Source organism: Pseudophryne corroboree, chromosome 8, assembly GCF_028390025.1.
Source record: "Pseudophryne corroboree isolate aPseCor3 chromosome 8, aPseCor3.hap2, whole genome shotgun sequence".
In the NCBI taxonomy this organism is placed as follows: domain Eukaryota; kingdom Metazoa; phylum Chordata; class Amphibia; order Anura; family Myobatrachidae; genus Pseudophryne; species Pseudophryne corroboree.
The window spans coordinates 132,553,913-132,576,883 of NC_086451.1; the positions used below are offsets into that span (position 1 = coordinate 132,553,913).

The 22,971-nt window shown below is 48.5% G+C and overlaps 1 protein-coding gene across 1 annotated transcript in view; it reads left to right on the forward strand.

Annotated features, from left to right (window-relative positions):
- The window catches only part of RBM18 (RNA binding motif protein 18), a 122,670-nt gene that overhangs the window by 46,152 nt on the left and 53,547 nt on the right, over nt 1–22,971 (forward strand). The window contains exon 2 of the mRNA XM_063936937.1: nt 4,076–4,209. Coding sequence (XP_063793007.1) covers nt 4,097–4,209 — 113 coding nt within the window. The 5' untranslated portion in view covers nt 4,076–4,096. The remainder of the gene's footprint in view (nt 1–4,075; nt 4,210–22,971) is intronic.

Here is a 22,971-nt window from a genome sequence, read left to right on the forward strand (position 1 = left end):
GCCTTGGCTTCGGCCAGGCGTGTGTCAGAATTGGCGGCTTTGTCATGTAAAAGCCCTTATCTGATTTTCCATATGGATAGGGCAGAATTGAGGACTCGTCCTCAGTTTCTCCCTAAGGTGGTATCCGCTTTTCATTTGAACCAACCTATTGTGGTGCCTGCGGCTACTAGGGACTTGGAGGATTCCAAGTTGCTGGACGTAGTCAGGGCCTTGAAAATTTATGTTTCCAGGACGGCTGGAGTCAGGAAAACTGACTCGCTATTTATCCTGTATGCACCCAACAAGCTGGGTGCTCCTGCTTCTAAGCAGACTATTGCTCGCTGGATTTGTAGCACAATTCAGCAGGCGCATTCTGCGGCTGGACTGCCGCATCCTAAATCAGTAAAAGCCCATTCCACAAGGAAGGTGGGCTCATCTTGGGCGGCTGCCCGAGGGGTCTCGGCTTTACAACTTTGCCGAGCTGCTACTTGGTCAGGGGCAAACACGTTTGCAAAATTCTACAGATTTGATACCCTGGCTGAGGAGGACCTTGAGTTCTCTCATTCGGTGCTGCAGAGTCATCCGCACTCTCCTGCCTGTTTGGGAGCTTTGGTATAATCCCCATGGTCCTTTCGGAGTTCCCAGCATCCACTAGGACGTCAGAGAAAATAAGATTTTACTCACCGGTAAATCTATTTCTCGTAGTCCGTAGTGGATGCTGGGCGCCCGTCCCAAGTGCGGATTGTCTGCAATACTTGTACATAGTTACTGTTAACTAAAGGGTTATTGTTGAGCCATCTGTTGAGAGGCTCAGTTGTTTTCATACTGTTAAACTGGGTATAGTATCACGAGTTATACGCTGTGATTGGTGTGGCTGGTAAGAGTCTTACCCGGGATTCAAAATCCTTCCTTATTATGTCAGCTCGTCCGGGCACAGTGTCCTAACTGAGGCTTGGAGGAGGGTCATAGTGGGAGGAGCCAGTGCACACCAGGTGACCTAAAAGCTTTCTTTAGTTGTGCCCAGTCTCCTGCGGAGCCGCTATTCCCCATGGTCCTTTCGGAGTTCCCAGCATCCACTACGGACTACGAGAAATAGATTTACCGGTGAGTAAAATCTTATTTATTTATTTTTTTTCTCTCCATCAGAGGATATTGGACCTTTTATTTAGAGATGGACGCAGATCGCAGCATATGCAGATCTATGTTAGATCTGTGCCCATCTCCTCACTGGACGCATCGAATTAAGGTTTGTCAGGCGGTCCGATGACACATTTTTTAATAGGAGCGGCTGCGTGTGATGTCAAAAACGCTCCTGGCCTGCCCCTGTTCGAACCACCACACCCTGCCCCCATCCCGCCCCTCAACGCCAACTCGCCACTGTCAATCTTGCGACAAGGAGAAGGTTTGCGCATGTGCATTGCGGCCAGTACGTGCACGCAGACCAGATGGATGCAGCCGCTGCTTACGAATGCGCAACTGCATCCATCTCTCAATCATCCCTTTTTATGCAAAATGGGGAAAAATACAAGTTTTACTATTTATTTATTTTTTATTTATTTTACTTCAGTACAGATTAATGTGTTCTCATGATTGAGGGAACTTATAATTGAGACATATATTTATGTTTTTAATGCAAGTGTTGGAAGCTGTTTTGTGTGCATAGTATCACACAGATACATACTGAAACACACAAACAATCATTGTAATGCAGCTTTTGGTGACTCTTCCCCCCCCCCCCCCCCCCCCCCCCTCCTAAATTGTACACAATACAAACTAGCCTTTGGATAATAACATAGCAGGGTAGTCCAGAGACAGATCATTACCCCCATATACTCCTCTAATTTCCATTTGCTAAGTAGGCACTTTGGGTGTCCAAACGCCTGAAGTAGAAATTTGCGGTGTTCTAATCCTGTATCTAAACAGTATCAGGGATGACACAGTTCACCTTATCTGCACCTACCTGTAGACAAAGGTATGTCTTATGAGACATGAGTCTTATGGTGCGTTCCATTGCTGATGTAATAAAGTACATTGCAGCTGCAAATATGGTTAATTCTACAAATATTTATTTATTAACCGTTTCTTGTATAGCGCAGCATATTCTGTTGCGCTTTACAATTAGAACAGCAGTAATAGAACAAAACTGGGTAAAAACAGACAGACATAGAGGTAGGAAGGCCCTGCTCGCAAGCTTACAATCTATAGGGAAATAGTGGTTGATGCAGAGTTGGAAATAAATCTGGCGTACATAGCTTAAGAGAACCAGCCGTAGAAGAAATGCAGCGCATATACAGAACTGTATACATATGCGTCTTGTTTGTTACAAGTCCTCACAATGAGTGCAGACTTGTACCAGCCATATACCTGGGTGTAAAGATATGCCTCCTAACAGGCCAGGTCTGCAGAGGAAGCATTTGTGCTAACACTGAACCTTTTCTACATGATATGCCCTGTCGCACTCCAGGCCACCTCTTAACTTGTGAGCGCAGATTATGTAACTCTTACCACCATTGATTGGTGCATGTGTAGTGCAAGTGTACACAAGATAACGCTTTGCCAACAGGCATCGGTTCTACTCTGTATCAACCTTAGAATTGCAGAAAACTGTATTTTTATTATTTCCATCCACCAGCATATCTACAGGTTAAGGTACTAACTTCTTTCTATGCCAAAGCTAACACCCCACAGGAACGGTTCATCCTTGCTGCAGGAAACCATTATAAACGATGCAAGGCTATTAAAGCATTATGGCTAGAATTCTCTGTTCATGCTTCTAGAACTGTACTTGAACACCCACCGAAACTCACATGGACATGATCATAATGGTTTCTCCGTATAAATGACAGCACCTGGGCCTAATAAGATCCAAATGGGCTTTCCCAAATTTCAGAAAGGGTAAATAGAGGTTTTTAATCTATGGGTATAGCCCCAGAAATGGTTGTAATGATCCTCTTTGGAACAGAAGTTCTAAAATGATTTTAGGTATACGTTTACATGGTGGGGGTTTATTCAGATGAGGTTGGAGTTACTTCCTGATGCACAAAAGTACTGATTATCAGTACTGTGCATATGCGCAGAACCCGTCCTGCACGTGCCAAATGGGTCCACTGACCCTATTGTGAAAATGGAGGCATGTCGCCACCATTCAGGGGAGGGAAGAGGCCAGGGATCTCCTTCATAGGATGGAGCTTTCCTGACCCCTGCAATGGCCGGCTTGCGTGACACCGATGGTGAGTTTAGAGATCTGATGCTGCGTCCTAGGACTCTGGAGGAGGCATCTGCATGTAATAGGGGGTAATTCAGACCTGATCGCTAGGCTGCGTTTTTTCACAGCCTGCGATCAGGTCCGAACTGCGCATGCGTATGCACTGCAATGCGCAGGTGCAATGGACTGCAGCAACGGGGATCGATGCATAGTGATAGGATGGTGCGAACAAAGCGATCGCAAGGTGAATGACAGGAAGAAGGCGTTTCTAGGTGGCAACTGACCGTTTACAGAGTGTCAGGAAACACGCAGGCGTGTCCAAGCGTTGGAAAGGAGGGTGTCTGATGTCAATTCCGGTCATGGACAGGCTGAAGTGATCACAGCGGCTAAGGAAGTCCTGGGTTGCGCAGAGACTGCACACAATCAGTTTGTGCAGCTCTACTACACATGCGTTCGCACACATGCACAGCTAAAATACACTCCCCCAGTGGGCGGCAACAATCTAATCGTAGGGCTGCAAAAATCGCTGCCCAGCGATCAGGTCTGAATTACCCCTATAGACGCCTCCTGCTGCTTCCAAGGAACTCCAACCACATCTGAATTATTCCCAGTGTGCATAAATATAACTGCAGTTAACAATTTTTCAGAGCTGATTTATGTTTTTTTCCAGTTTGCTGCCTAATTAAAATAAAAAAGATATGTATTCCTACATTCAGCCACAGGTGCTCTGCTTGTTCCAAATCCTAAAACACTTACTGAGACAGGCTGATAAACAAAAATGACATTTTTGGTATAACCAACACATTGTATAGATGTGTAAAATGGTTTCGCCCCAAAGGGGTAACATGCTTATGGATCTTAATAACGTGACTTTACTTAATTTATTTTAAGCACTATTTCTAAGACAAATCGATGGAGGAAGAATTCAAAACCTTGCCGCTGGAGAACGCATCAATCCTGTCCGAGGGCTCCTTGCAAGACGGACACCGGTTATGGATCGGTAATTTGGATCCTAAGATTACTGAGTGAGTGATGACTTTCATAAGCAGAATGCAATATGTACCCTGATTTCAAGAATTTAGAATATCATAGGCAAAGCTATACAAGCTTAAGTAGATCTATTATTATTTATTTAATGCCAGCCTGTGAAAAGAAATAAAAATCCTTTGCTCTTTTGCTTTAGACAGTGCATTCCACCTTCATACAATGAAGCTAGCTTATTGTGTGGGCTTAACCACCATATGCAGTACCAGAATCCAGCATATTAGTTATGTCCTTATTTCCTATACATGACTGGTCATCTTCATTCTTAGAAGTATTGCTACAGACCACAAAATATTGCTTTCACTGTGTACAATTTGACAGAACACTAAACAGTGCCTCACAACTCCAGTCCCCAGGGTACCCTAACAATGCATGTTTCTCTAGCATCCATAAGGGATATTGGGGAAATCTAGTATGATGGGGTATAGACGGGGTCCAAAGGAGCCAGTGCATTTAAAATTTTCTTCACTGGGTGTGCTGGCTCCTCCCCTCTGCCCCCTCCCACAGGCAGTTTAGAAAAAAGTGCCCTCAGGAGAGGATGCACATCTCTGAGCTCCAGAGAGTTTTCTTCAATTTCTTTTTCTCCGGCAGGGTCCACAGGTTATCCACAGGATAACATTGGGATATGATTGAGCGACAGCGGATTGGCACCAAACGATCACAAGCTTTCTGGCCTCCCAGGATGCAACGTGCTCGTCCATATAATCCAGCCCACTGACTCAGTCAAATCAGTTTTTTGTTTGGTGCGGCTGGAGCCGGACCATGGTCACAAGGCTGCTGTTTTTTGGCAGCCCTAAGCTTTATTGGATTTATTTTTATAGTCTTACTATGTTTTCTGAGTGTAAAGTCGCTCCAACAACTCTCCGCCGGGTCGCAACAACGCTTACCCACGGTACAAGTGCTGTCTCGACGGGCGTCTGTGTCGGATGTAACTAGCAGGTTCAGCAGACGTTACTAGGCTGTGGCCGGAGCACGGGGAGAAGGTAAAGCATTGGTTCCGCTTAGAAGGGGAATACTGACACAGCCGCACTGTTTTGGGAGGAGGCTACCAAACAGTAGCTGGCGCGCTGCCACCACAGGTGCTCCAGCGCTAGGCTTTAGGGATCATAAGGCGCCAGGATTAGTTTGAGGCTGCGATACCTAGGGTTGATGTCAGCAGTGGGGAGTCAGACGCTCTCCTGGTCGCCCCTCCCCCCAGTTCATGACCAGTTACCGCGCGTCTCCCGCCATGAACTGATTGCCTCATTTCTGTCTCAGACGCTACCACGAGGGGACTCGGTCGCAGCATAGGCCGCTGCGTCTGTATACACTAAAGTTTACCGCTAAGAGACCAGGTAGCAGACCTGAACGTCTGCATACACTAGCGTTCACTGAGCATCTGTATCCACTAAAAGTTACCGGAGCGGCTGTGTACACTAGTAGCGTCTGGATCCACTCAGTGGTTACTAACACATTGAACGATCCTGGAAGTGGGGTGAGTCTCCCTGTATCCCTCTCTACGGAGTAAGGGTTATACAGCACTAAATTTCTATCTACTTTTGGTCAGTATGAATAGTTAAGTTTAGTGCCTATTGCATATGAGTTTATGTACAATACTGTGGTTTTCTCCTCAATTGCGTCTGAATACATTAAAATAACTGTATAGAACAGAATACAATAGATGTATTCCTACATACTTGAAATGTGTTCGTAGTTGATAATATGCTCGTATGACAAATATATGACTAATATATAACGTGACTGACTGCTAGTGTGATTGCTGACTTTATATATGTTTGTCAGTGTTTTCTTCTGAACCTCAATGCTGGTGCTTGGGTTGGGGTCAGATTGATATCACTTTTATGCATATAAGGTGTTTTCAGTCACAGATTGTGTAGTATACTGTGGAAAAGCTGGTTGTTTATCATGTCTAAGAGCGGCAAAGGTGACAAGGTTACATTAACAGTAACACCAACACTCAAAACATGTTTATCCTGCATGGTGGGGTTATCAACTCAAACTCTGGCACACGATGGTTATGTGCAAATTGTTTTGCGTTTCAACAGATTGCAAGGCAGATCCCTGTTCAACAACAAGTAGATCCACCTTGGGCCGTGTTTGCACAAACCTTATCCAGTATAGCTGACAGGTTGTCCCTGCAGCGTCAACCTCAGGAATAGGGTACACTATTAACCCTTACATGCAGCTCCCATCTTATGGTATAGCCCCTACAGCTTCTACAAGTCAACAAGCTGATAAACCAAGGGTAAATATATCATCAAATTCACAGGCTACACAGGATGATACAACAGATGATGACTCCATATACTCTACTTCACCATATGAAGAACAAATGGAGGGTTTTAGCTCAGAAGATATAGCTGAGTTAATTGGAGCAATGAAGGCTATTCTGTCTCTAGAGGATTCAGTTGAGCCTATAATTAAAACTAATGCACCTGTGTTTAAACGTCCCAGATCAGTTAGGGTTGAGTTTCCAGGGTCAGAGGAACTGATGGAAATTATGGAGGTACCTTGGGCTACGCCCAATAGGAAATATAAAATTCCAAAAAAAATGGGATTCTTACTACCCTTTTCCAACTGGGGACTGGTTAAAAAGAGAAGTGCCTCCTAAGGTAGATACGCCCGTCATTCGACTAGTGCGAAAATCTATTTTACTTTTGCCATCTATGTCATTAAATGATGTCACAGACAGAAGAGTTGATGGTTTTTTGAAAAACATATTTTCTCTAACGTCCTAAGTGGATGCTGGGACTCCGTAAGGACCATGGGGAATAGCGGCTCTGCAGGAGACTGGGCACAAAAGTAAAAGCTTGAACTAGCTGGTGTGCACTGGCTCCTCCCCCTATGACCCTCCTCCAAGCCTCAGTTAGATTTTTGTGCCCGGCCGAGAAGGGTGCATGCTAGGTGGCTCTCCTGAGCTGCTTAGAGTAAAAGTTTATTTTAGGTTTTTTATTTTCAGTGAGTCCTGCTGGCAACAGGCTCACTGCATCGTGGGACTAAGGGGAGACGAAACGAACTCACCTGCGTGCAGAGTGGATTGGGTTTCTTAGGCTACTGGACATTAGCTCCAGAGGGACGATCACAGGTTCAGCCTGGATGGGTCCCGGAGCCGCGCCGCCGGCCCCCTTACAGAGCCAGAAGAACGAAGAGGTCCGGTGAAATCGGCGGCGGAAGACGTTCCTGTCTTCAACTAAGGTAGCGCACAGCACTGCAGCTGTGCGCCATTGCTCTCAGCACACTTCACACTCCGGTCACTGAGGGTGCAGGGCGCTGGGGGGGAGCGCCCTGAGACGCAATAAAAACAGAAATACCTTAGGATGGCAAACGAAATACATCACATATAGCTCCTGGGCTATATGGATGTATTTAACCCCTGCCAGTTTTCCAGAAAAAAGCGGGAGATAGGCTCCGCCCCTTCACGACGGCCTTATCTCCTCAGCACACAAGCGCCATTGTCCCTCACAGTTCCGCTGGAAGGACGGCTCCCTGACTCTCCCCTGCAGTCCCTACAGAATCAGGGTAAAAACGAGAGAGGGGGGGGCACTATTGGCAGCTAAATTATAAACAGCAGCTATAAAAGGGAGTAACACTTATATAAGGTTATCCCTATATATATATATATATATATATATATATATATATATATATAGCGCTCTGGTGTGTGCTGGCAAACTCTCCCTCTGTCTCCCCAAAGGGCTAGTGGGGTCCTGTCCTCTATCAGAGCATTCCCTGTGTGTGTGCTGGGTGTCGGTACGATTGTGTCGACATGTATGAGGAGGAAAATGATGTGGAAGCAGCAGAGCAATTGCCTGTGTTAGTGATGTCACCCCCTAGGGAGTCGACACCTGACTGGATGGTTGTATTTAAAGAACTACGTGACAATGTCAGCACTTTACAAAAAACTGTTGACGACATGAGACAGCCGACAAATCAATTAGTGCCTGTCCAGGCGTCTCAGACACCGTCAGGGGCGATAAAACGCCCGTTACCTCAGTGGGTCGACACAGACCCAGACACGGATACTGAGTCCAGTGTCGACGGTGAGGAGACAAACGTAATGTCCAGTAGGGCCACACGTTACATGATCACGGCAATGAAGGAGGCATTGAACATTTCTGACACTACAAGTACCACAGAGAAGGGTATTATGTGGGGAGTGAAAAAACTACCAGTAGCTTTTCCTGAGTCAGATGAATTAAATGAGGTGTGTGATAAAGCGTGGGTTTCCCCCGATAAAAAAGTGCTAATTTCTAATAAATTATTGGCACTATACCCTTTCCCGCCAGAGGTTAGGGCGCGTTGGGAAACACCCCCTAGAGTAGATAAAGCGCTCACACGTTTATCTAAACAAGTAGCGTTACCGTCTCCTGATACGGCCGCCCTCAAAGAACCAGCGGATAGAAGGCTGGAAAATATCCTGAAGGGTATATACACACACATACTGGTGTTATACTGCGACCAGCAATCGCCTCAGCCTGGATGTGCAGTGCTGGAGTGGCGTGGTCGGATTCCCTGACTGAAAATATTGATACCCTGGATAGGGACAGTATATTACTAACTATAGAGCATTTGAAGGATGCATTACTATATATGCGTGATGCACAGAGGGATATTTGCACCCTGGCATCAAGAGTGAGTGCTATGTCCATTTCTGCCAGAAGAGCGTTATGGACGCGACAGTGGTCAGGGGATGCGGATTCCAAACGACATATGGAAGTATTGCCGTATAAAGGGGAGGAGTTATTTGGGGCCGGTCTATCGGACCTGGTGGCCACGGCAACGGCCGGAAAGTCCACCTTTTTACCCCAGGTCACCTCTCAGCAGAAAAAGACACCGTATTTTCAAACTCAGTCCTTTCGTTCCCATAAGTACAAGCGGGCGAAAGGCCACTCATTTCTGCCCCGGGGCAGAGGAAGAGGAAAAAGACTGCACCAGGCAGCCTCTTCCCAGGAGCAGAAGCCCTCCTCTGCTTCTGCCAAGTCTTCAGCATGACGCTGGGGCTTTACAAGCGGACTCGGACACGGTGGGGGCCCGTCTCGGGAATTTCAACGCGCAGTGGGCTCACTCGCAAGTGGACCCCTGGATTCTGCAGGTAGTATCACAGGGGTACAAACTGGAATTCGAGACGTCTCCCCCTCGCCGGTTCCTGAAGTCTGCTCTACCGGGGTCTCCCTCCGACAGGGAAGCGGTTTTGGAAGCCGTTCACAAGCTGTATTCCCAGCAGGTGATAATCAAGGTGCCTCTCCTACAACAGGGAAAGGGGTATTGTTCCACGCTGTTTGTGGTACCGAAGCCGGACGGCTCGGTGAGACCAATTTTAAATCTAAAATCCTTGAACACTTACATAAAGAGGTTCAGGTTCAAGATGGAGTCACTCAGAGCAGTGATGGCAAACCTGGAAGAAGGGGACTATATGGTGTCTCTGGACATCAAAGATGCTTATCTCCACGTCCCAATCTACCCTTCTCACTAAGGGTACCTCAGGTTTGTAGTACAAAACTGTCATTATCAGTTTCAGACGCTGCCGTTTGGGTTGTCCACGGCACCTCGGGTCTTTACCAAGGTAATGGCCGAAATGATGATTCTTCTTCGAAGAAAAGGCGTTTTAATTATCCCTTACTTGGACGATCTCCTGATAAGGGCAAGGTCCAGGGAACAGTTAGAAGTCGGAGTAGCACTATCTCAGTTAGTGTTACGTCAGCACGGGTGGATTCTAAATATTCCAAAATCGCAGCTGATTCCAACGACACGTCTCCTGTTCCTAAGAATGATTCTGGACACAGTCCAGAAAAAGGTGTTTCTCCCAGAGGAGAAGGCCAGGGAGTTATCCGAGCTAGTCAGGAATCTCCTAAAACCAGGCCAGGTGTCAGTGCATCAGTGCACGAGGGTCCTGGGAAAAATGGTGGCTTCTTACAAAGCGATTCCATTCGGAAGATTCCATGCAAGAACGTTTCAGTGGGATCTTCTGGACAAATGGTCCGGATCGCATCTTCAGATGCATCAGCGGATAACCCTGTCGCCAAGGACAAGGGTGTCTCTTCTGTGGTGGCTGCAGAGTGCTCATCTACTAGAGGGCCGCAGATTCGGCATTCAGGATTGGATCCTGGTGGCTTGTGGTCAAGCATGGAAACATCTCTTCATATAAACATTCTGGAACTAAGGGCCATTTACAATGCCCTAAGTCAAGCAAAACCCCTGCTTCAGGGTCAGGCGGTATTGATCCAATCGGACAACATCACGTCAGTCGCCCACGTAAACAGACAGGGCGGCACGAGAAGCAGGAGGGCGATGGCAGAAGCTGCAAGGATTCTTCGCTGGGCGAGAATCATGTGATAGCACTGTCAGCAGTGTTCATTCCGGGAGTGGACAACTGGGAAGCGGACTTCCTCAGCAGACACGACCTTCACCCGGGGGAGTGGGGACTTCATCCAGAAGTCTTCCAAGAGATGGTAAACCGTTGGGAAAAACCAAAGGTGGACATGATGGCGTCCCGTCTCAACAAAAAACTAGACAGATATTGCGCCAGGTCAAGGGACCCTCAGGCAATAGCGGTGGACGCTCTGGTAACACCATGGGTGTACCAGTCAGTGTATGTGTTCCCTCCTCTGCCTCTCATACCAAAAGTACTGAGAATCATAAAAAGGAGAGGAGTAAGAACTATACTCATGGTTCCGGATTGGCCAAGAAGGACTTGGTACCCGGAACTTCAAGAGATGCTCACGGAGGACCCGTGGCCTCTACCTCTAAGAAAGGACCTGCTCCAGCAGGGACCTTGTCTGTTCCAAGACTTACCGCGGCTGCGTTTGACGGCATGGCGGTTGAACGCCGGATCCTGAAGGAAAAAGGCATTCCAGAAGAAGTCATCCCTACCCTGATAAAGGCCAGGAAGGATGTAACCGCAAAACATTATCACCGCATTTGGCGAAAATATGTTGCGTGGTGTGAGGCCAAAGAGGCCCCTACAGAGGAATTTCAACTGGGTCGCTTCCTACATTTCCTGCAAACAGGACTGTCTATGGGCCTAAAATTAGGGTCCATTAAGGTTCAAATTTCGGCCCTGTCGATTTTCTTCCAAAAAGAACTGGCTTCAGTGCCTGAAGTCCAGACGTTTGTCAAAGGGGTACTGCATATACAGCCTCCTTTTGTGCCCCCGGTGGCACCTTGGGATCTCAATGTGGTTTTGGGGTTCCTAAAATCACATTGGTTTGAACCACTCACCACTGTGGAATTAAAATATCTCACATGGAAGGTGGTAATGCTGTTAGCCCTGGCTTCAGCCAGGCGTGTCTCAGAATTGGCGGCTTTATCTTATAAAAGCCCTTACCTGATTTTTCACACGGATAGGGCAGAATTGAGGACTCGTCCTCAATTTCTCCCAAAGGTGGTTTCAGCGTTTCACGTGAACCAGCCTATTGTGGTGCCTGCGGCTACTAGGGACTTGGAGGACTCCAAGTTACTGGACGTAGTCAGGGCCCTGAAAATATATATTTCCAGGACGGCTGGAGTCAGGAAATCTGACTCGCTGTTTATCCTGTATGCACCCAACAAACTGGGTGCTCCTGCTTCTAAGAAGACGATTGCTCGTTGGATTTGTAGTACAATTCAGCTTGCACATTCTGTGGCAGGCCTGCCACAGCCAAAATCTGTAAAAGCCCATTCCACAAGGAAGGTGGGCTCATCTTGGGCGGCTGCCCGAGGGGTCTCTGCTTTACAACTTTGCTGAGCAGCTACTTGGTCAGGGGCAAACACGTTTGCTAAATTCTACAAATTTGATACCCTGGCTGAGGAGGACCTGGAGTTCTCTCATTCGGTGCTGCAGAGTCATCCGCACTCTCCCGCCCGTTTGGGAGCTTTGGTATAATCCCCATGGTCCTTACGGAGTCCCAGCATCCACTTAGGACGTTAGAGAAAATAAGAATTTACTTACCGATAATTCTATTTCTCATAGTCCGTAGTGGATGCTGGGCGCCCATCCCAAGTGCGGATTGTCTGCAATACTTGTATATAGTTATTGTTACAAAATTCGGGTTATTGTTGTTGTGAGCCATCTTTTCAGAGGCTCCTTCGTTTATCATACTGTTAACTGGGTTCAGATCACAGGTTGTACGGTGTGATTGGTGTGGCTGGTATGAGTCTTACCCGGGATTCAATATCCTTCCTTATTATGTACGCTCGTCCGGGCACAGTATCCTAACTGAGGCTTGGAGGAGGGTCATAGGGGGAGGAGCCAGTGCACACCAGCTAGTTCAAGCTTTTACTTTTGTGCCCAGTCTCCTGCGGAGCCGCTATTCCCCATGGTCCTTACGGAGTCCCAGCATCCACTACGGACTATGAGAAATAGAATTATCGGTAAGTAAATTCTTATTTTCTCTGTCAGGGGCAGTCATAAGGCCAGCTATGGCCTCAGCCTGGATGGCAAAAGTGGTAGTTGAATGGGCTGAAGAACTGGAAAGTGGGCTCTCGGCACCTACTAGGGAGCAGGAGTCCCATATAGCCCATATGAAACAGGCTGCGCTATTCCTAGAAGAAGCAGCAATGGATATGGGTACGATTGCTTCTAAAGCTTCAGCCTTAACGGTAGCTGCTCGCAGAGCAATTTGGCTACGTACATGGAAAGCTGATTCAGAATCCAAAAAGGTTCTGGAAGCTTTGCCTTTTGTTGGGAACATTCTTTTTGGTAAGGAACTGACAGATATTCTGGAGTCAGAAGCTGAATCCAAGAAGGTCAGGTTTCCTGCCAGTTATAATCCTAAGCCTAAAGGCTCGGGATTTCGGCCATTTCGGTGGCAAGGTAAAACAAGAGGTAAAAATAAATCAAAGCAAACCCAGTACAATAAGTCTGGTAAAGCAAAGAAGCAATGGGCCACTAGAGGGCCAGCTTCCAAACCAGAACAGAAACCATCAGCCTGATGGTGCGGGCCTCCACCTGGGGGACTCCAAGGTAGGGGACCGTCTTCTTCAGTTTGCACACATATGGCAGCAGTCGACAACAGACGCTTGGGTGTAAGAAGTGGTAACTCTAGGTTATGTTTTCCCTTTCAAGAAGCAACCTCCTCGCAGGGTTTTTTTGCACCAGCCTGTCTCATATAGAGCCGAAGGCCAGGGCCCTGCGAGAAGCAGTTCAGAAATTGCTTCAGTCTTGGGTAATTTATTCCAGTACCCCCGGCACAACGGGGGCAGGGTTTTTACTCCAACCTATTTTTGGTCCAAAAGCCAAATGGGTCATTTCGGCCCATCCTCAATCTCAAAATGTTAAACAAATACATTTGGATCCCAAGGTTCCACATAGTTTTGGCCATGGAACCAGGGGATTACATGGTATCTCTGGATATACAGGATGCTTACCTGCATGTGCCTGTAGCATTGTCCCATCAGTGTTACCACAGGTTCGCTATCCTCCAGCAACATTTTCAATTCCAGGCATTACCCTTTGGGTTAGCCTCAGCCCCCAGAGTATTTACCAAGCTCATGGTGGCTATGGCAGCTTATCTCCGCAAGCAGGGATAAGGATTTTTCCATACCTCGACGATCTTCTTTTTTTTTTTTTTTTTTAAATAAGTTTTATTGGGTTTTGTAATAAGAAAAACAGATGCATAAACAGTAAACAATACATATGGATCAATACAGAAGGTGCATAAAACTGAGGTATCAGTAAGATATAGCCACAGCATGGCCCATAGTGATCCTATACATCAAATATCAAAGAGAAGGTATTGAGACGACAATACAGTTATAGAGAGAACGAATCAAGGAAAGAGAGAAGAAGCAAGAACAAAGAGTGGGGGGAGGGGGAGCGAGAACGTCAGCTAGTCAAGGTTGGTCACAACCGCGAGTACTATCATCACCATAAATAGCGGATCAGATGGTTGTCAATGGCGGTTCAGCATTAAAGTGCATTGTCCATGGCGTCCAAGTACGTATAAAAGTGACTGATGTATCATGAAGGGCAGCGGTGATGCGTTCCAGTTTGTATGTGGTCCATATAGCATTAATAGTAGCGGGAAGAGTAGGGGGAGAGGTGGATTTCCAATTCGTTGCTATTTGGCATTTGGCCGTATTTAAAATGTGCTTAATTAGTCTTCGTAGATGGTTCGAAGTGTCTGGGATAGGGCGCGAAAGTAGAGAGTAAAATGGTGAACTCGGAACAACCACACTGGTGATTTCCAGAATTAGTTTATGAATCTGACGCCAATAGCGGCGGGCGATCCCACAGGACCACCAAACATGCAGCATGGTTCCCCTCTGCCCACAAAGTCTCCAACATCTATCAGAGCAGGAAAGGTAGATAGCCTGAAGTCTAGACGGTACTAGGTACCACCGGTAATAGATTTTATAAGAGTTTTCCTTGATACGGACTGACAAGGAGCTCTTAACAATTTCCTGTCTGATGTCAGCCCACTCCTCGACAGTTAACGTTTCCCCTATATCTCGTTCCCACGCCAATTCATGGGCCTCTTTCGCAGGGGTATTGTGTGAGAGCAAAATTTGGTAAATAGTGGATAATAAACCCTTGGTAGAGCATTGACCACAACATAATGATTCAAATGCAGTCAGTGATCGCGCTGAGCGAAAAAAATTGTGGGTCCTAGGGACACCCCTCACTATAAAAAATTGGGGTCCTACTCCACCGTTTCCGGGTCCCATCACACTTTATGAGGGGTGAGGGAAGGCTGCAGTTGGGACTGTGCGGGGGCCAGGTGGCATTTAGGATAGAGGGGTAAAAAGCAAGTAGCAGTTGGGGCAGAAGCAGGGAGAAGTTGGGGTAGAGCTCGGAGTAGAGGGGGGCTGTAAAGGCATGCAGCGCTGGGGTAGGGAGAGGGTAAGTTCAGACAGTAGTTGAAACAGTGTTGGGGTGGCTAGTGGCAGGCAGTGCTGGGAGTAGTTAGGGGTTAATTGTAGATAGCAGCTGTGGCAGTAATGGGGGGCAAGGAGGGAGTTAGGGGCAGGAAGTACTGGGGGTAGGAAAGAGGCATGGCTATATAGCAGCTGGGGCAGTAGTGGGGACATGGAAGGGGTTAGGGACAGGCAGTACTTGGGGGTAGGGATGTGGCTTGGGTATATAGCAGCTGGGGCAGTACTGGAGAGCAAGGGGGGGGTTAGGGGTAGAAGTACTGTTAGGGAGGGGGCATGGATAGATACTGGGGGTACGAAGGGGGCATGGGTAGATACAGTGGGTATGGGTAGCACGGGCAGTACTGGGGGCAAGGAGGGGGTTAGGGGCAGGAAGTGCTGGGGGTAGGGAGACAGCATGGGTAGATACTGGGGGCAGTGGATAGGTGGGACAGTGCAGGGGGGCAAGGAGGGGGTAAGAGGCAGGAAGTACTGGGGGTAGAGTAAGGGTAGATGGCTGCTGGGGCACCGGAGACACGACCTCTACACACGTATGTGGCTGGCAGCGGGGACGTGGGCGTATATGACAGCACCCCTATAGTACTATACACATCTTACCAGGTGCCGAGTGCGGGAAGTAGCTGCGGCTGTGTGTGAACACTCTCCAATGATGGCATCCTGGTCAGCGGAGCTTCAGCCAAGGAGAGGATGCTGAAGCGCTGGGTTTGTAGGAGGGGTGACAGCCGGTATCTAGGAGGCGATGTCCGGTGCTCGGCAGATGCATCTTTCGGGATTCGTGAGACGGCTCCGCGCGTGACAGCTCGGCCGGTCTCTGTCACAGGGAGAGGGAGAGGGAGAGGGAGAGGGAGAAGGCTGAAGACAGACATTCTGCTGCCCAGGAGGTACACTAGCTGCTGCTGTGTGGGTCAGTGAATTCTTATTGCAGGACCCGCTCATTTTTAAAACTGGGTCAATTCGCTATAACGCGTATTTTGTGATCACTGGAGGGTGTTACAGAGAGAGGGGAGGAGCAAGAGAGAGGGAGGGGAGCGAGTGAGTGTGTCAGAGAGGGAGTGAGAAAGAGAGGGGAGTAAGAAAGAGAGCGTGCCAGGGAGAGAGAGAGGGGGGGTATTTAAGAGGGTGTCAGGGAGAGAGGGAGAGGTGCATGAGAGAGTATGTCAGGGAGGGAGATGGAGAGGAGCATGAGAGTGTCAGGGAGAGGCGCATGAGAGTATGTCAGGAAGAGAGGGAGAGGCACATGAGAGTGTCAGAGAGAGGGAGAGGCACATGAGAGTGTGTCAGGTAGAGAGGAGCAAGACAGAGTGTCAGAGGGAGAGGCACATGAGAGAGAGTGAGTCAGGGAGAGAGGGAGAGGCACATGATAGAGAGAGTTGGAGAGAGAGGGAGAGGCATATGAGTGTGCCAGGGAGAGACGGAGAGGCACATGAGAGTGTGTCAGGGAGAGAGAGGGAGAGGCACATGAGAGAATCGGGGAGAGAGAGAGGGCACATGAGTGTGTGTGTCGGGGAGAGGCACATGAGAGTGTCAGGTAGAGAGAGGTGCATGAGAGAGAGGGGAGCAAGACAGGAGTGTCAGAGAGAGAAAGTTAGATATAGAGGAACAAGACGGTGAGGGTCTGTGAGGGGGAGGGGCAGCATGAAATACACTACCAACTCCAGCAGCTCAGGCACAGGTCTCTGATGGGGGCGGGCAGTTCATTGCACTAAGCTCCGCCCCCTAATTACACGCAAATCGCGGCATGCACTGCATGTATTAGGGGCAGGCAGAGCAGACTGACTGGGCCAGGCTTAGTGCTTTTCCCCCCTCCCTGCGAAATCCTCCGTGCCGCGATACACAGGCTGCAGCCACCGCGGTGGTTTCCAGTCAGCATAGTGCTTAGATCCTCCTCTCTCTCTCTCTCTCCCTCTCTCTCCCTCCCTCCTCGGGCAGAAGTGAATAGCGCTGTATACTCAATAGGGTGGCTGGTCCCAGGGGTGGATCCAGCCATCCAGGAGGCACAAAACGTCCAATCATGCTGGGGGATGGAGAAGGGGAGAGGTACATTCCTCCGGCCAGACAGCCTCACCTCCTCCCTCAGCGATGCAGACACCTGCCAGTGCACTATAATAAGTCAGGCTGACTCACTGTCTTGCATAATGCCTCCGACCTCGGGCACTTTATTGAGCCTAGTTCTGCCCCTGCCCCCTCTGTCTCTGCTGCAAGATCGGAGCTGAGACTTCCGATCGCAGCAAGCACCACAAAATGCTGCTGTCACTGACTGCTGTGACAGCAGGATGATTCCTGTCATATGCGCGCGGAGCAGACGGTGAGGGGAGGCGGGGCGGGAGAACACACTCTCTATGGTCTCCTCCCCTTCCAAGTTCCTCCCTTTGTTGCTGTGGAGACGGAAACTGACTGACAGCGCAGGACAGCGCTGCTGGTCAGAGAGCGCGTCCTGAAGGACCCTGCATTTTTTTGTTTTTGAGTCCCCACCATCAATTCTCGGGTAAAATACGCGCCATAGCGCGTTTTTGCGATCACTGGCAGTTTTGATTGGGGGACGAGCAGTTTTACAAAGAGTAGTATAGAAATGGCGGAATTGCAGAAATTGATAGAAACCTCGACGATCTTTTAATCCTGGCACAATCCCAGAAATTGCTCTTGAGCCATCTCCAACAGACAATAACTTTTCTCTATCGTCCTAAGTGGATGCTGGGGTTCCTGAAAGGACCATGGGGAATAGCGGCTCCGCAGGAGACAGGGCACAAAAAAGTAAAGCTTTACTAGGTCAGGTGGTGTGCACTGGCTCCTCCCCCTATGACCCTCCTCCAGACTCCAGTTAGATTTTGTGCCCGAACGAGAAGGGTGCAATCTAGGTGGCTCTCCTAAAGAGCTGCTTAGAGAAAGTTTAGTTTAGGTTTTTTTTTTCTTTACAGTGAGTCCTGCTGGCAACAGGATCACTGCAACGTGGGACTTAGGGGGAAAGTAGTAAACTCACCTGCATGCAGAGTGGATTTGCTGCTTGGCTACTGGACACCATTAGCTCCAGAGGGATCGAACACAGGCCCAGCCGTGGAGTCCGGTCCCGGAGCCGCGCCGCCGACCCCCTTGCAGATGCTGAAGCGTGAAGAGGTCCGGAAACCGGCGGCTGAAGACTCCTCAGTCTTCATAAGGTAGCGCACAGCACTGCAGCTGTGCGCCATTTTCCTCTCAGCACACTTCACTGGGCAGTCACTGAGGGTGCAGAGCGCTGGGGGGGGGCGCTCTGAGAGGCAAATATAAACCTTATACAAGGCTAAAAATACCTCACATATAGCCCATAGGGGCTATATGGAGATATTTAACCCCTGCCTGACTGGAAAAATAGCGGGAGAAGAACCCGCCGAAAAAGGGGCGGGGCCTATCTCCTCAGCACACGGCGCCATTTTCTGTCACAGCTCCGCTGGTCAGAACGGCTCCCAGGTCTCTCCCCTGCACTGCACTACAGAAACAGGGTAAAACAGAGAGGGGGGGCACATTAATGGCTATATATATATATATTAAAGCAGCTATAAGGGAGCACTTAATATAAGGATATCCCTTGTATATATAGCGCTTTGTGGTGTGTGCTGGCAGACTCTCCCTCTGTCTCCCCAAAAGGGCTAGTGGGTCCTGTCTTCATTAGAGCATTCCCTGTGAGTTTGCGGTGTGTGTCGGTACGTGGTGTCGACATGTATGAGGACGATATTGGTGTGGAGGCGGAGCAATTGCCAAATATGCAGATGTCACCCCCCAGGGGGTCGACACCAGAATGGATGCCTTTATTTGTGGAATTACGTGATGGTTTATCTTCCCTTAAACAGTCAGTTGAGGACATGAGGCGGCCGGACAATCAATTAATGCCTGTCCAGGCGCCTCAAACACCGTCAGGGGCTGTAAAACGCCCTTTGCCTCAGTCGGTCGACACAGACCCAGACACGGGCACTGATTCCAGTGACGACGGTAGAAATTCAAACGTATTTTCCAGTAGGGCCACACGTTATATGATTTTGGCAATGAAGGAGACGTTACATTTAGCTGATACTACAGATACCGTAAAACAGGGTATTATGTATGGTGTGAAAAAACTACAAACAGTTTTTCCTGAATCAGAAGAATTAAATGACGTGTGTGATGAAGCGTGGGTTGCTCCCGATAAAAAGTTGATAATTTCAAAAAAGTTATTGGCATTATACCCTTTCCCGCCAGAGGTTAGGGCGCGCTGGGAAACACCCCCTAAGGTGGACAAGGCGCTCACACGCTTATCCAAACAAGTGGCGTTACCCTCTCCTGAGACGGCCGCACTTAAGGATCCATCAGATAGAAAGATGGAAGTTATTCAAAAGAATATATACACACATGCAGGTGTTATACTACGACCAGCTATAGCAACTGCCTGGATGTGCAGTGCTGGAGTAGTTTGGTCAGAATCCCTGATTGAAAATATTGATACCCTAGATAGGGACAATGTTTTACTGTCGTTAGAACAAATAAAGGATGCATTTATCTATATGCGCGATGCACAGAGGGATATTTGCACACTGGCATCTCGGGTGAGTGCTATGTCCATTTCAGCCAGAAGAGCCTTATGGACACGACAGTGGACAGGCGATGCGGATTCAAAACGTCACATGGAGGTTTTGCCGTATAAAGGGGAGGAGTTATTTGGAGTTGGTCTATCAGACTTGGTGGCCACGGCTACTGCCGGGAAATCCACTTTTTTACCTCAAGTCACTCCCCAACAGAGAAAGGCACCGACCTTTCAACCGCAGCCTTTTCGCTCCTACAAAAATAAGAGAGCAAAGGGCTTGTCGTACCTGCCACGAGGCAGAGGAAGAGGGAAGAGACACCAACAGGCAGCTCCTTCCCAGGAACAGAAGCCCTCCCCGGCTCCTGCAAAAACCTCAGCATGACGCTGGGGCCTCTCAAGCGGACTCGGGGACAGTGGGGGGCCGTCTCAAAAATTACAGCGCGCAGTGGGCTCACTCGCAGGTAGACCCCTGGATCCTGCAGATAATATCTCAGGGGTACAGGTTGGAATTAGAGACGGATCCTCCTCATCGTTTCCTGAAGTCTGCCTTACCAACCGTCTCTTCCGAAAGGGAGAGGGTGTTGGAAGCCATTCACAAGCTGTACGCTCAGCAGGTGATAGTCAAAGTACCCCTATTACAACAAGGAAAGGGGTATTATTCCACTCTATTTGTGGTACCGAAGCCGGATGGCTCGGTAAGGCCTATTCTAAATCTGAAGTCCTTGAACCTCTACATAAAAAAGTTCAAGTTCAAGATGGAGTCACTCAGAGCAGTGATAGCGAACCTGGAAGAAGGGGACTTTATGGTATCCTTGGACATCAAGGATGCGTATCTACACGTTCCGATTTACCCCGCACACCAGGGGTACCTCAGGTTCATTGTTCAAAACTGTCACTATCAGTTTCAGACGCTGCCGTTCGGATTGTCCACGGCGCCTCGGGTCTTTACCAAGGTAATGGCCGAGATGATGATTCTTCTTCGAAGAAAAGGCGTATTAGTTATCCCATACTTGGACGATCTCCTAATAAGGGCAAGGTCCAGAGAACAGCTGGAGACAGCTTTAGCACTATCTCAAGAGGTGCTAAGACAACACGGGTGGATTCTGAATATTCCAAAATCCCATTTAATCCCGACAACTCGTCTGCTGTTCCTAGGAATGATTCTGGACACGGTTCAGAAAAAGGTTTTCCTTCCAGAGGAAAAAGCCAAGGAGTTATCCGATCTGGTCAGGAACCTCCTAAAACCAGGAAAAGTGTCAGTACATCAATGCACAAGAGTCCTGGGAAAAATGGTGGCTTCTTACGAAGCAATTCCATTCGGCAGATTCCATGCAAGAATATTCCAAAGGGATCTGTTGGACAAATGGTCAGGGTCGCATCTGCAGATGCACCTGCGAATAACCCTGTCACCAAAGACAAGGGTGTCACTTCTGTGGTGGTTGCAGAAGGCTCACCTATTAGAAGGCCGCAGATTCGGCATTCAGGATTGGATCCTGGTGACCACGGACGCCAGCCTGAGAGGCTGGGGAGCAGTCACACAAGGAAGAAACTTCCAGGGAGTATGGACGAGTCTGGAAAAGTCTCTTCACATAAACATTCTGGAACTAAGAGCAATCTACAATGCTCTAAGCCAGGCGGAACTTCTCCTGCAAGGAAAGCCGGTGTTGATTCAGTCGGACAACATCACGGCGGTCGCCCATGTAAACAGGCAGGGCGGCACAAGAAGCAGGAGTGCAATGGCAGAAGCTGCCAAGATTCTTCGCTGGGCGGAGAATCACGTGATAGCACTGTCAGCAGTGTTCATCCCGGGCGTGGACAACTGGGAAGCAGACTTCCTCAGCAGACACGATCTTCATCCGGGAGAGTGGGGTCTACATCCAGAAGTCTTCAACATGTTAATAGACCGTTGGGAAAGACCAATTGTAGACATGATGGCGTCTCGCCTCAACAAGAAACTGGACAAATATTGCGCCAGGTCAAGAGATCCACAGGCAATAGCTGTGGACGCACTGGTAACTCCTTGGGTGTACCAGTCAGTGTATGTGTTTCCTCCTCTGCCGCTCATACCAAAGGTATTGAAGATCATACGGCAAAGAAGAGTAAGAACAATACTAGTGGTTCCGGATTGGCCGAGAAGGACTTGGTATCCGGAACTTCAAGAGATGCTCACGGACGAACCGTGGCCTCTACCTCTGAGAAGGGACCTGCTACAGCAGGGTCCCTGTCTTTTTCAAGACTTACCGCGGCTGCGTTTGACGGCATGGCGGTTGAACGCCAGATCCTAAAAGGGAAAGGCATTCCAGAAGAAGTCATTCCTACCTTGATTAAGGCACGGAAGGAAGTCACCGTGAAACATTATCACCGCATTTGGCGAAAATATGTAGCGTGGTGCGAGGATCGGAGGGTTCCGACGGAGGAATTCCAACTGGGTCGTTTCCTACATTTCCTGCAATCAGGATTATCTATGGGTCTCAAATTGGGATCCATTAAGGTTCAAATTTCGGCCCTGTCAATATTCTTCCAAAAAGAATTGGCCTCTGTCCCTGAGGTCCAGACTTTTGTCAAGGGAGTACTGCATATACAGCCTCCTGTGGTGCCTCCGGTGGCACCGTGGGATCTAAATGTAGTTTTAGATTTCCTCAAATCCCATTGGTTTGAACCATTGAAAAAGGTGGATTTGAAATATCTCACATTGAAAGTGACTATGTTACTAGCCCTGGCCTCTGCCAGGAGAGTATCTGAATTGGCGGCTTTATCTTATAAAAGTCCTTATCTAATCTTCCATTCGGATAGGGCAGAACTGCGGACTCGTCCGCATTTTCTCCCTAAAGTGGTATCAGCATTTCATCTGAACCAACCTATTGTGGTGCCTGCGGCCACTAGCGACTTGGAGGACTCCAAGTTGTTGGACGTTGTCAGAGCCTTAAAAATATACATTGCAAGGACGGCTGGAGTCAGAAAATCTGACTCGCTGTTTATATTGTATGCACCCAACAAGTTGGGCGCACCTGCTTCTAAGCAGTCGATTGCTCGTTGGATTTGTAACACAATTCAACTTGCACATTCTGTGGCAGGCCTGCCACAGCCTAAAACTGTAAAAGCCCACTCCACAAGGAAGGTGGGCTCATCTTGGGCGGCTGCCCGAGGGGTCTCGGCATTACAACTCTGCCGAGCAGCTACGTGGTCGGGGGAGAACACGTTTGTAAAATTTTACAAATTTGATACCCTGGCAAAGGAGGACCTGGAGTTCTCTCATTCGGTGCTGCAGAGTCATCCGCACTCTCCCGCCCGTTTGGGAGCTTTGGTATAATCCCCATGGTCCTTTCAGGAACCCCAGCATCCACTTAGGACGATAGAGAAAATA